The following is a 14,782-nucleotide window of genomic DNA, read 5'->3' on the forward strand; positions in this document are numbered from 1 at the left end:
TAAATCGAATTAAAAATTACAATTTACAAATAAGCTGAAAAATATTTGAAGATAAAAATATATAAATACGAAATTGTGGAATTTTTAAATTTGATATGGAAATTGTGGAATTTAAATATATAAATCCAAAATTCATTTATTTATTGTTACGGTGGGCCGAAAAATTACAATTACGAATTGTAGAAATACAAACATTTTAAATATGGAACATCACTGTTTTACTTTAAATATATTTCATCTGAAAATGTTCCCATTAAATTGAAAATCTTGTACCTAAAATTTTCGCGTTATTCTTTTACCTAATTGTACGATTCTTTCATGATACGAACAATGTTGTACCTTGAATTTTACCATTTGTCGGTTTAACATTGTAAATTATATTGTTTTCCAACGGAGGGCCAAACTGTACGAATGGAAACACTGAAAAAAAATGTATTTTGCGGATTAACATTGTTTGCTTTTATGTTAATCTTTTTGCTCTAAAAATTCGAATAAACATTTTCTACGTAGCGTGTATCAACGATACCCAACGAAGTAACTAAATGAAATATTCTTTTGAAAAAAGTATTCCCATAATTTCGTGCGCATAATTTATCATTTTAAGAACAGTATACTCCGTAAGTCAATAAGCGGTTGAATTATCGATGTGCGTGTTCGTGTTTTACTATTTTCTCGAATCTCATCCGATCGAACGAGATTCTCTCTTGGCTTAGCCGTAATAGAATATTGACATTTTGCGTGTCGGCAATGAAATATCCAGAAAGTCGGAAGATTTTCATGACAGCGTGTTTAATAGCAAGACACAAGTGGAAAGTAGTTTGGCTGAAGGTACGAAGCGATTTTTCACTTCGAACGACAGGAAAATCTCCGCTGATACGATGAGTCCGTGAACATTTTCGAGAACTATCTAGCAGCAGTGGCTTTGCCAAATGTCGTGCAATAATGGAGTAATATTTGCAGTGCCAGTTGCACGGTGGAGTTTCACATCCACAATGGTGTCTCGGTTCAAGCAGCTATTTAATTCGCAATGAAGTTCCCCAACTGTTGGAAATCCTTTACGAGAAACGGGAAATCCAGACGATTCTTAAACATTTGAAGTGGAATTTTGGAATGTCAATTCTTTGTCCGTCTATATACATTAAAATTACCAGTTCAAATTGTTTTCCAAAGATGTACACGTACTGTTATAATTCGTTAATAGATGAAACATTCTTTGCGCTTTAATCATTTTTATACCAGAATTAAGGAAAGAAATTGACTCGTTTCAGTTTCGACATTTTCACAAAGTTTAAAGTTTCTTCGATTAAACAAATTTTGATCGATTTAAATAAACGAAATAAATGGTAAATATGTTGGTATAGTATTTAATTATTTCCGTACAGTAACTTTCCCCGTGTTGTAACTAGAACGTAATTATTTGTGTAACTGTAAGGTGTACCAACTCTTAATATACAATGATACTGCAGTTCCACGAAGTATAAACATTTTGAGGTCGGAAATCCAATTTGAAGATTATTGTCTCGTACAGAATGCTTCTCTTCGTATTACATTTTTATATAATAGTCACTTTTTTTTCTCTTTCTCCATGTACATTGTAAATATTTTTCATAAATTTTGCATAGATTATAATATGTACAGATTTCTTTAGAGGAGAACGTTTGTTAATAAAATACAAATGAAAATTAAATTAAATTGCAATGAATTATACCAGACATTTCTACATTTTTACCATTGACTGTCTTCTCGTCTTTTTTATTTATTATTATTTTCCACAATTTATCTTTGGTTCTGGCAAACCAAACGGAAAACTAACAAACGCCTGTTTTATAATCGACAAATATTTTCTCGTATAATCAAATTAATTGGACAATCCCTTCACCCGTCTCTTCCGACCAAAAAAAAAAAAAAAAAATAGGAAATATCATTTTTTTTCGAATAATATTATTTCTTTCTGTAAATTGAACTATAAATGTACAAAATGTAGCGTTGATACTTATATAGGATTCCAGTAACACAACAAGATAGAGTAGGAAAGTAATAATAGGTTGCTCAATAAGCTTCCTCGTTCTTTTTAACTAAAAAGAAATAGTTTTATTAAGTTCGTCGTTTTATTTTTCTAAAGACGTTACTACTGTTTGATGAACATGTGTGAAGTTTCGTATAGATCTGTCGACTCGTTCGTATATTTACACTTGTTCAAAGTTAAAGTGTCATAGTATTTTCTTACAATGTAAAAAACGACAAAACTTATCGAACAACCTATACAAGACATTGGCGCTCGCGTAAAATCTTCCTAAACGAGAAACTTTATCAGCTCGGTGATAAAGACATACGTAACTTCGTTTCTTCCATCATCGATGCTTAAAATCTATCGATGTAGGACGATTTGGGAATGGTTTCAATGCCCTTGTTCCCTCTAACTCCATGAAGTTGATTTGCACGAACGGCGTACCGTTAAAACGACACACGAAATGGGATTCTTCTTCGAATTCCGTGTAAATTGCACGTGCACCGGGTCACTCGTTTCCACTTAAATGTTGTTCCGTTTACGTGGCCGGGCTTCGTCTCTTTTCGGTCGTCTGGCGATCGTAAAACTCGGATGATGCCGCGACACAAAAGACCCAATTGCAACCCCCGGGATCGCCCCTTTTTCCATCCGTACCTACAACCACAATCACGGATGCGCCCCTCTTGCCTTTCGATTTTCCGGCTTCCTGTGTACCTCGAACACGGGGCCGTGGAGTGCTGTGGAATGGGTTTGAAGGCTGATGAACCGAAACTATTTACCTGGGCGGACTTGACTCGTGCAAATACAAACGACCGTGTATCTACATGTGCATATACAGCGGGGGAGGCTGTCGATCGTCAAAACCACGATAGGATGCTGGCACGAACAGACGAGACGATATTTATGAAATGAATTTTTTTCAAGATGCGAACAGGAGCGTATCGAATTCGCGAGCATGTTTATTGGAGCGTTCCTCGCCGAATAGAATTACCGTGATTGTTAATGCGCTCGAACGTGTGCAGGCCTCGTTTGGGCTTACATTTTCCAGAGCATGTTTAATTAGAAATCAAGCTAAGGCGGATGGTATCTCTGTACGAACAATTTATTTCGAAGCTAAAAGTACGGTTTGTCGATAAACAAACAACGATTAATTGTCAGCCTTGAATAAATTAGTTTCAAGTCGTATTTAGAATATTGATTTAGAATTGGGAATTATAATCCTAGATGTACGAAATTAAAATTATAATTGTAAACTCGAAAGATACGCATTATAGGTAAACTAATGCGCGTTTATGATATAAATTTAGGGACGTGGATTAATCGAACTTGACACGAAACCTAAAGCGAGATTATTTCCCAAGGTTCGGATTATATTTATTGCTCTTGCTTGGTCAGTTTTATCTAAGACTGTCTGTATACTGTACCGTTTTGGGTACAATGTTTACATTTCGATAAGGAGGAATTAATGTGTTTACATTTCTTGGGTGTAAGCAACTCCGAAGCATCACACGCGATTTTGTTCCGTTTCGTATACCATACAAACAACGATACTCAGCGATATTCACATCGAGCAACGATATTTGAATACTAATTCCAATGCCTGAAGTTTATTTCTAGCATTCGAATAGCCACAAAATATTCAGATAGTTCCGGCAATTAATGGACGAAAACGTATACAAATATCTAGAAAATAAGGTCCGAAAGTTCTCGACCTAACAATTAAAAGTTTTTCGAAGAACAGAAAATCACCATTATCTTCCAAATCGTCCAAATACGAACGATTTCACCGATTCATCATCTTGAAATATATTACCTCGAAAGCTGAATTTCAATTGCGAAATAAATAATATTCGGTAGGAGATAAGCCCAGATTGTAAGGTGAACGACTCGATTCGACTAATCCGCATTCTTTCATCGTTGCACTCCGAACCGGCACACCATCGCGGAGGAATCACAAGCCTTTAACGAGTTTTCTTTCATTTTCCAACGCAGTTATCGCGGTACGTTAGCGTGCTATTCATCGTTCACCCAAATCGATCAACGATGCGTTTGATCTCACAATTCTGGAACAATTGCTATCCATCATTTTTTTCCTCGTTCAACTTCGTTTGGCATTGTTTCTCTGGGAAAAATCTTGCGCAAACAATGACGTTCCATAAACACTCGTTTTCAAAGAGAACCATAACGCTGAACCAAAGTGCATACATACAAGGTGTCTCGGTCAGAGGTGACCATCTAAATGTCTGCTTTATTTTTAACGCGACGACGAATATTTGCGACACAATTTTAATATCGCGAAAGAAGAAATTTCTTTCTCAACTTCATTCTCACCAAGTATTGTATCTGCAAAGTCGTTGTTAGTTTTTGCTAGAAATGTACGTAAATATTCCTTTGCATCGCGTATTCGTGGCGAATGGAGAAACAAAAAATGTTCGATTTAGATATTCGCGAGACTATGGGATACCAATATGGTGGTTGCCCGACTTATTATTCACGGGCGGCTACTCGGGTATCTACCGAATAGAAAATTCTTCTTCAAATCGTTGGATCGGACGTAACGGGTCCACAGTTTGGCTAGCACGTTCACTGGATCTGACCCCGTTAGACTTTTTTCTTTGGCGAAGGCCGAAAGAAGAAGTTTACCAATAGCAACCTGCCACTCCAAAGAACACGATGAATCGCATAATTAAAGCCTCTGCTGATACCCCACTAGAAACAATCGAAAGCGTATCGCAATTCGTGATTGCTCGTTTCAAAATGTCTATCCCTGTCGACGAACATCACTTTGAACATTTACAACATAAATGATAGGTCCGCATACGCAAAGGTTGTAACTCGGGCATTGCCAAGTGTATCGATAGAAAGAATATACATTTCTTAGTAAAAAATATAAATCACTCGATGCAAAGTATGTGTATGCAGATGGTATCTGTATATGGTATCGTGCATCTGCGTATAAAATAAGAGTTTTTGAAAAATTAGTTTCGTAAGAATAGGAAGACAGAACGATAGGTAACTACCGAAAGGAGAAATAATCGCACAGTAAGAAAAAAATTCCTTGTTCCATTAATCGGACAATCGATGTTTCACAGTCTCTGAAATGAGATTTGAATTATCGAAGGATTGGATTGAACAATTGCAAAATACTCTCGTGATTTGATAACTATGAGACTCAATTATAAAAGAGTATCTCGTTTGATCGTTTCGGATCGTTTTTACGAATAGTGAAATGTTCGTCGAGAGTTTGCGAGAGTTACGACTGTGTCGATGTTTAATATTTTACAATTAGATATGCGTACTATTTACAATTTGTACACGCTCTCAAAGATTACCGTATTTCACCATCTTAGAAACCCTCGATACCCCCGTAAATGAATCCGTTGAAATACCATAGCTGAGGAAAATTGTTCCATCGTACGGAATTGGGAAATCGATCGTGCATCGATAGTACGTATGATCACTCTGCGCCAGTTAGCGCTTCGGTATCTTTCCATAGATCGTCGATACGTGCGTACGTCTATGGCCGCGAAAACAGAATCGAATCGTGATTTTTCACGTGCAAAGAAATACATCGAACGTAGGAGAACTGTTCCATTTTGTAAAAATTGGAATATTCGCGCGCCGAGAACGCATTGAGAATTAGCAGCAAAACAACAGTTTGCCTCCCTAAATAGAAATACATCGAGTTAACGCGAACGTAAATATTTGATATTTATCCCCGATGAACGATTTAATCGTTCCGCGGCCGTTCGAATCACAAATCGGGCGTAGGTTAATACTTACGCCTATTTGGAACGCGTTCCAGGAGAGACGCTGCAAGTAACAGGCGCAACATTTAAACGTAAATCGATACTAATTCATCGCGCGGTCGGCGCGCATAAATACCATCGTGTCGGGGCTGCATACACGTTATCATCCTTGGAAGCTTCGAGACTCCGATGGGAATTTAATTTTCGTCGTCAAAGGGGACGCTGCTTATGCGAATTTAGCATGCGGCAGAAAGAAACGTGCAAGCACAGAGTGCAGTGTGGTGTGAAGGGGAGGGTGGCAAGGATGGCAAGGGTGGCAAGGGTGGCGGTCGTGTTGGTGGGTGTGGCAGGGCAGCAGGGTGAGTACGAGGTGGTACAGAGGGTGGATTCAAAAAGAATGAAATAACGGATTGGGTTGCGGCCAACTGGCCAGGCTCCAACCAATCCTTAGTCGCCTGGATGCGGGAGTATATTATGTATACCATTCACCCGCCTTATATCTGTGCCCGTGGAATCGTCCTGATGCATCCCATTCAAAATCATATTTCCCTGTGAGCTGTTCTTAGGTGGAGCGGGGCAGAAACAATAATTGAGAATAAACGATTCACCGGTTCTTCGAAGTTTCGCGACGTTCATTAACGATACTCCAGCAATTCTCCGGGTCATCCGGAGGTACTGTGCGAATTTTCCGTTCGAGTTGCTTGCAATTATGAATATAAATAAAGAGAAAGGTGGAGGTGCTAGCGCTTTTCGGGGTACGATGGAACTGTTAAGGAAATCAGGACAACGCTTGGTAGTCGGTGCTCCATTTTTCGACGAAATAACTTCCAAACGTCCGCAAGGAAAATTTACTCGTTTTACGGATCCTAATTCGTTTTCTTGTAGATCATGTTTGACTATGCACGGAATACTCGAACAACTGGATTTATGGACCCGGTGGTCCTGGAAGACCCTCTTCCTCTGTTTGCTGTCCTCCCTCGGTGACACAGTTGTTCGTGACCCCTTCTACCGAAAATAGTGACCCTGGTAATAAGAATGAAATGCTCCGGCACGAAGGACGTTGAATAAATTGTATGTCCGTCTTTCTCGAAATTTCACGAAAATATACATATATCGATTTTCCTCGTTGAACGCAACCCTATCTTTTCCGTTTTCGTTCAAAGATTAACACTTTCAACCGGAAACACCACTTGCAAGACGATGTCATAAAACGACTGTTCGTACAAGTGTCGTCGTAAGAAAATAAATTTCATTTTTCTAATTTTGCGATCCGTTTCCTCTGCGAAGCAGCATTCGTCCGTGAAACGAGAAACTGTTTTGAATTTTTTAATAATGGAAAATGTTCTCCAAACGATCTACGCTGTCATTGAAATCGTCCGTCCACGATAACTTTGTAATCTCATTCTCTTATTTAGAAACAAATATACTTGGAAACACTAGTCATTCTTATATTCCAAAATTACTTTCCGTGTATTAAATACTCCGAACGAGCTACGATATCGCAGTAATTTTCCATTCGAGAAATCAACTATTCGTCACGGGCACTGATCGATGATATTTTAACAACAGGTTGAACCTTATTCTACGGTAAGAAACCAAAATTAATCCTGTTGACGCATATATTTTCGCACAATATAACGGATGGCGTCCGTTGGATTAAAACGTTTGTCGATAGATCGAGATCGTTGCTTACTTCATGTATTGCGGCGTCATTTATTTATTTTGCGTGTCGTTCGAATCTGGAAAATTGAACAACACTCTTATCGTATGTAGAAGATGGTAGAAACTGCACTTGGTTTTTAACAGTGATATGACAAGTTTGTATAGAATTTGACTCTTTCATTTTGATGGTATTGTAAGTAGTATACAACGAAACGAAGCGCCGGGATTGTCAAGTAACTGGAGTAGAATTACAAAGAAGCGCGATGGAATTTTCTATAATTAACTTGCCATGCCGAGGTTGTGTTGATGTAGCTTAAGCAAAAGTAATTTGTTACTCGATAACAGGCACTTGGCGATGAACCATCTAAAATAATCTAAAGGAAATTGTAAACGTACGAATCCAAACAATTCACCAATACCTAATACTTCAGCGAATGTCAAATTGTAAAGCGTTTCTTGTCACTGATGATTTTCTCTGCGATAGGGATGTATAGTTATATAACGAGTAATTCTCTATATTAGTTATGGATATTTTGATAATTGAAGACACGAAAAAGGAGACCATGCGTCACAATTAAAGTTGAAGTTAAACGAAGATAATTCGTTGAAATTATTGGCATACACAAATGCTTTTTCATAAGTTTAAATCTCCGCGAAAGATGTTCTCTCCCTCGAATGAACTTTCTACCGAACCTTGTGTATAAAAATACTTTGCACTCGGTGCAGGTGTTTCCAAAAATTTAAATATTGGATTACTCTATATCTGGTTACCGATCTCGTTCCAATCTAAAATCGATTTATCACGTTTAAAACAATCTAAAACACATCGAATCTAATATTTCTTTGTTTGATACTATTTTGAAGTTGAAAGTGATTTCAACGATTGCTTTCCGTTTATTCCGATACCCGTTATTGAGCCTTGAAAAGCAAAACGAAAATTCTCTTAGTATGGTATTTAAGTAGAAAAATTAAGCATATCCGAAATCTTTGTAGTTTTTGAAAGATATTTTACTCAAATTTAATTAGTATAAACTCTCTGAAAGTTCATTAGTATAATTACAATAATTGTTTATTTTTATTCGTAACTGACACGTTTACCTTCTTTCTAGAATATACAGATCGAAGCACCGGTAAAAGTTTAACGAAACTTTATTAAAACAATTTTATTTTCAAAGAACAACTTAGAAATAAATACTACCAAATTATCAAAAGCATGTTCCCTTCTATTACCATGTCCTTTTTTTTTTACTTGTTTCTTTCGTGTTCGCTCAAATATTAAAAAGTAATCAATAGTAATGGAAATACGATACTTCGTATCAAAACGACGATACATACTATTTTTCTCGAACAAGATTCGCGATGCTGATCATTCGTTCAATAATTCAGAGCTAATCAAATTGCTCTTTATATCATTGACCATCGTGTATTGTGAATCGATAAACGATCTCTACTTATTAGATTTTTTGTTGAAAATTTAAGAGCACGATCGTCTTTGTTGCGAAACTGTAAATTCTGAATGCAATGCATTCGTTTGATTTATCGTGGCTACGTGCTTACACGATAAATCATAATTATCGAAAGTAATAAATTTATCCTTCATTCAGACACCTAACGATGCGCAAGGATGAAATGCAAGGAGAAATTCGCTTCTTTCGAAAAAAAAATACAGAGAATACCCTTTTCAATTTATAATACAGAAAATTTATTATATACATATATACAATCGAAAGGTTACTTTAAAAGGATATAATTCATCGATGCCTGATATCAGAAACACGAAACGAAATTATCTTAAACAAATTTCTACGATTAATAAAAATACGCAATACATGATAGAAGAGTTAGAATCGTCGAACACGAATTATTTCTTTAGAATGGAAATCATGGAAACCAAAGTCTACGATTTGACGTCACAAGAAATAGTCTTGTTTTAACGAACAAATAGAATTCTTTGTTCAACTGTCTTTGGTTGTTTAATCGATCGAGTAGGTTTCGAGAAAATATTGTACTACGTATCGCTCGACCTTATCGGAGTTTAATTATACCCAATGAATAAATTAAGATAATTTTCCAGTTGCATATGTACATGAAATCATTTATCAATCGCAATAACTACCGTAAAATCTGAGTTTCGATAATAAGCGAGAGGAAAATATCTTCCTAAACACTTTATGAATTTCCCATAGTTGATAGTTTTCTCGAACAGTCGATTCATTTTCACGTTAAATAAACATGGTACATGCGTTGAATATTCACCGAGCCTGCACTTCAAATGTGTAAGCTTTGTATATCACGGCGTTCATTCTATTACCTTTAGCCCTTAATCGGGGTCTAGTGAGACCTCAGACGTCGTTTAAAAATCAATCGAAACGCGTTTAACGTTAACGGTTGTTCGTTACAGCGCGGATGAGGGGTTCGACGGTACTTATCCAACGAACGTCGTCGTGAAGAACAATGGGACCTGCTTATACGTACCGCCCGGCATATTCAAGAGCACTTGCAAGATAGACATTACTTGGTTTCCCTTTGACGATCAGCGCTGCGAAATGAAATTTGGCTCCTGGACGTACGATGGTTTTCAGGTAAAGTAGTTAACGATCACAAGTTCATGAGATTCATAAATACGATATTTATTAGCAATGCCCTTCGTTAATAATAAGAAGGCGATAATAGTGAAAATACAGACGTTAATAGAATCCCAAATTGCGAAGCAAAAGTTTAGCTACGAAGATACGGATAGCTTCGAAATTCAAATATTGAAATTTTAAGTTCATAAAAGTGCAAGATAGTGTTGATGCAAGAATTTAAAGGTTTACATCGTTTTGTAAACTTTACGAGCGAAAGTATAAGTTTCTTTAGTCATGATAAATCAATTTGCTGAATTAATATTAAGCTAGATCGTAATAAATAAACTAATTTTTACATTTATTGTTCGTTACTAATTGTCTATACTTGTTAGTATTAACGTTGATTTAACGACTGTATATTAATTTTTATCAATGACGCTTAATCAGAATTAAAATGTTTTTGAAAACTGTACACATTTATGACATTGCTCAAATTACGAGTAGGTATAATACACACACACATATTCATATTACGAGTTATAGTTCTTTTTTCTACTTTCGTTTAACTAAAACAGTCTGTTTAGTCGGATCAGTACATCCCTTAAGTTGTTAGACATAAATATTAATAATCTACATAAACGATCGCAATTTTGTGCTTTTAAGCAGGTAGAATGCGCAAGAAACGCGGAATTAATTTCCCATTAATTCGATAAATGTGACCGAGCATTTTCACGTTTTTAAAGCACTCGGTTAAGTTTGTACGCGGTAATTATGTTTCTCGAAAACATTATTTCGAGAGAGTTCCTGAAAATTCGCGAACCCTAGAAGCTGCAATTTCGAGGAATAATAAACGTGACATTGTGCTGGGCAGAGAATTCTCAGTAGTGCAGTTTCTCGGTAGTCATTACAGTTGATTAAGTAGTACAATGAGCATACCGTGGTAAAAATCGTTCGATGATTTCCTTCAACACTAAATTATATTCATCAACATGCATTTCATTTACTTTCTTCAATCGACGATTAAATATACGCGACTAGAATAATTAACTAGAACTAGAAGTTGACTGGTGCATGTAGAACACAAAGCAGTGAAGCTATCGTTAAATGTGTGACAAAATTGGCAAATGTTTAATTAAATTCTGTTTCAAGTGTGTAATTTCGAAAACAAACTAAGTATCGTATAAAAACGGGTTTATCAAATTTCAATTATTTCAGTATGTCGAACACTCAAAGACGTTTCAATGAAAACAATTTAAGCAGAATTTTGTGAAACGAATCAAGATCTAATAACTTTTCGTTGATCTGTGTAACTAGTGGCACATCCAACATTAAATTTAATACACTTTGGGAAAAGTTAGAATTTGAGAACAAAATCTTTTAGAATAAACACACTTAAGGGATTGTGTACCAATTTAATGCCTGAAAGTTTCTTAATTTGTTCGTTAAATTCTCGTTGTGTAATTTATTTTCTCTTTTCTCCTTTTACAATTCGAATTACCTTTTCTCGGTCCGTTTTGAAGATTACCGCAACTTGTTATTTAAAAACGTTCAACATTAGCTTAATACAACTACGACTAACGTTATTCAATCGCTGTCAATGTTTTCTGAAAATTTGTCAAACGTTTGAGAGTGTCTGACATCTTATGGAAACTTGTGCAAATTAGGGGTGAGGAAGGGATGAGATGTTCGTAATTTGGCACTTACATAAGATGCCCGGATGCCTGACCTATCTTCATTCGTCTTTCGTGATTATTTTGAGTAATTAAAATTGACGACACGAATTATACTATACGAATTTTAGAATGCTCTAGGAGAATTCGTTAAATGGAACAATACGCGAAACAAATTAGTTACGAGCGAAGATACAAGAAGAAGAAACATAGTGAAACAGGGAAAGTGAAATACAGGTGATTTCCAAGATGCATTTGATTAGGTGAATAACGAACGAGATGCAAAGTAGCCTTCCCTTTTCGATCATTTTCCTTCGTTTTGCATCGTTTTGTGTTCAACAATTGAATCAACGTCCACCGGATGGCACGCTGTGCCCTTCTATCTCGTATAAAACTTAACTAGTAAAAAATTCAGCTTAAAAATGGGAATAAAAAGAAAACTACTTGCCAAAGCGGCATTCATTAAATACTCGGCCCAAAATAGAGAAACGCGTAAAATTTTCCGGACAGTTACATTTTCAACTCCGCTTTGAAGAGAAATAACCAGAATAATTTTAAATAACACGAGAGCCAAGCCTCTTTAATTAACTAACTACGAATAATTAATTTCACAAATTGAACAAACGTAGTACCATTTATTAATAACAATCGTTCGAAGAAAACAGAACAGTGTCGGTAACGGTAAACAAATGACAATGGGGGAAGAGAAAACTTTCCGAAAGGAAACCACTGCGTGCTGTTTGTTAACGACCGAATCAAGTAAATAGAAACGTTATATTCGGAACTTTGGTTCTGAAATGAAGTTTGCACCAGTCGCTCAAGACTAGTTCGCGTTGTGCACTTTTAAAGCTGCGTCGTATAAATCATTTTTCAACGGTATGAATAATTATGAATAATTTTGTAAGCGACCAGAATACCGATTACACTGGTGGTATTTTTTGTTTCATCGAAGAAACAAAGAAACGATACAGGGACTGACGTAGAATGGTAGAACGTATCCAATTTCGTAAGAGCAATGGCATGTAGCTACGTGCAAAATTCAGTTACGATTCTTTTTGAAAACAGAACCGTGTTTCTTTTTCAGTGTATCGATTCTATCCGTCGCGCTGTCCTGTGTAAAAAGTATTAAGAGAACCGGTTCGAATATTTCACGAGATATTTAGTGCGTAGCTGTCCTAGTTCATGGTGTGGTTTGCAACACAGTAATATCCGCTTTCGAGTGACAAAACCAGCACGTCCTATCGATGGATTATAACACAGTCGGTAGAGCGCACATCTCGGGTGCTAGATCTCTAGGGTTCACCAAACCAATGAAAAAAGTTATTTAATTTTCAAGCTTCGTTGGAACTCACACGAGGAAAGCCTCGTGTGATATAAACAAAAGTGTTTATATGAAATTATTTAAGAAATAGGGTTAGTCGGGGTTATTTAAATAATCGATCGATAATGTTCACTGAAAAGAACATTATCCAATAATCAAATTATGGAAATCTTATTGATAAATTTGCTGTTTTAAATAGCAATCGTATACCATGGTAGAAATAATTATATTTTATACATTTCTTATTTATTAATGGGTATTTACAAGTTTCTTCTATTTTTATTTTCGTAAAAGTAAATAGTGTAAATAAAACTTTGTTTTAAACTATAAAATTTAGTATAAAACATTACAAGCTGCCTATTTAAATATAGCGCAGAAATTTGTTTATAGATTGAAAGAATTTGTAATGAATTAATTTCTGGTAATATAAATGTAGAGAAAAAATTGAGTAATGAAAAGTCATAAAGTGTTTGTTATTGTGGCATCGGTCACTCGAGTCAATAGATCGTTCACAGTATGTACATAAATGTAAACAGTCGGATGGACGATTGTTCGAATGTGGTGTAGAAAGTGTCACTCGAAAGTAGAATTGATGGGCATCACACCTGGGTAGATACTGCCTACGTAAAAAGAATAAACAAAAATAAACTTTCAAAATATTCGCACTTGTAAAATAACTAGGTCTCGTTGAAGCCAGCTAAACTCCCAATTTACTTTTTATAAATTATGAATAAAAATCATGTTTCTTTCATTTTTGCTACAATATCTAGCAAAGCGGAGAATTTAATTATTTCAATTTAATTAAAAAGAAGCCAATTTATATCAGGCAACAGCTCGTAATGTACACTAGTGGAGGTCTACTAAACTTTCGTACGCCCACTTAAGGGTTAATTCGTTTTTAAAAATGAACAACCCAGCGTAATCGAAAATTAACAATATGAATGGCAAAATTGAAGTATACTATTAGCGCAATCCGTGTCCTAAAAATTTTTCTTGCGCGCTACAGTACATATAATAACTTGTATAGTCGTCTAATCGATTGTAATAAATTTTCAACAGTTGGATCTGCAACTGCAAGATGAGTCCGGAGGTGACATCAGCAGTTTCATTACTAACGGCGAGTGGGATCTGTTAGGTGAGTTTTTACAACCCCTATCGAGGACCGTTTCCTCACATATCCGATTAGTTTGTGCCGCCGTGAAAGCAATTCCTCGACGATTAGCAATTCTAAATTCCTCCGCGAGTTCTAGGACACAAAGGACATACGATCAATCGTTTCGTAAGTCGACAACAGCTGCATCTTACTACCGAGCTTTATCTAATTCAGATTTTCATCGCAGCTACACGTGGAAGTAACATATTCGTGTTCGAGAGCGAGAATTAATGGGAGTATAGCACTCTGATTATAAATCACCCCGATTATTTCGGTTGTAACGAAATAATCGTACCGTGAATGTAATATCGATTCGTGTCACGTTGCGTTATGCTTTTAAAATCGATCAATCGTGCAATTCTCTTATTCCTTCATTTCGCACCAAAATATTTCTTTAAAACAATTATTCGAAAGTATCTCTTGAATACTTTATTTGTTGGACAGGGCGAGTCGTGTAATTATGTCACTTTGATTATTTCCATTGTTAGAGGACAGTAGGCCTGATCTATTTAATAATTCAGTTGAATATTGTTTTACTAATTTAGAAACCATGATCTATTCCTTGTGTAGTAAAGTATTTACGATAAAATGTTCGTGGTGCAAAACACATTTATGCTTTCCTCTTTTCTTTTACATAGAATAACATTATTTA

General features: G+C 35.9%; 1 protein-coding gene across 2 annotated transcripts in view; it reads left to right on the forward strand.

Annotated features, from left to right (window-relative positions):
* Nachra7 (nicotinic acetylcholine receptor alpha7 subunit) overlaps positions 1 to 14,782 on the forward strand; it is a 306,590-nt gene that overhangs the window by 265,485 nt on the left and 26,323 nt on the right. For both annotated transcript variants that reach the window (XM_076319086.1, XM_076319087.1), the window contains exons 5-6: positions 9,821 to 10,001; positions 14,037 to 14,112. In XM_076319086.1, coding sequence (XP_076175201.1) covers positions 9,821 to 10,001; positions 14,037 to 14,112 — 257 coding nt within the window. The remainder of the gene's footprint in view (positions 1 to 9,820; positions 10,002 to 14,036; positions 14,113 to 14,782) is intronic.

This window comes from Ptiloglossa arizonensis, chromosome 8 (assembly GCF_051014685.1).
Source record: "Ptiloglossa arizonensis isolate GNS036 chromosome 8, iyPtiAriz1_principal, whole genome shotgun sequence".
NCBI classification, from domain to species: Eukaryota; Metazoa; Arthropoda; class Insecta; order Hymenoptera; family Colletidae; genus Ptiloglossa; species Ptiloglossa arizonensis.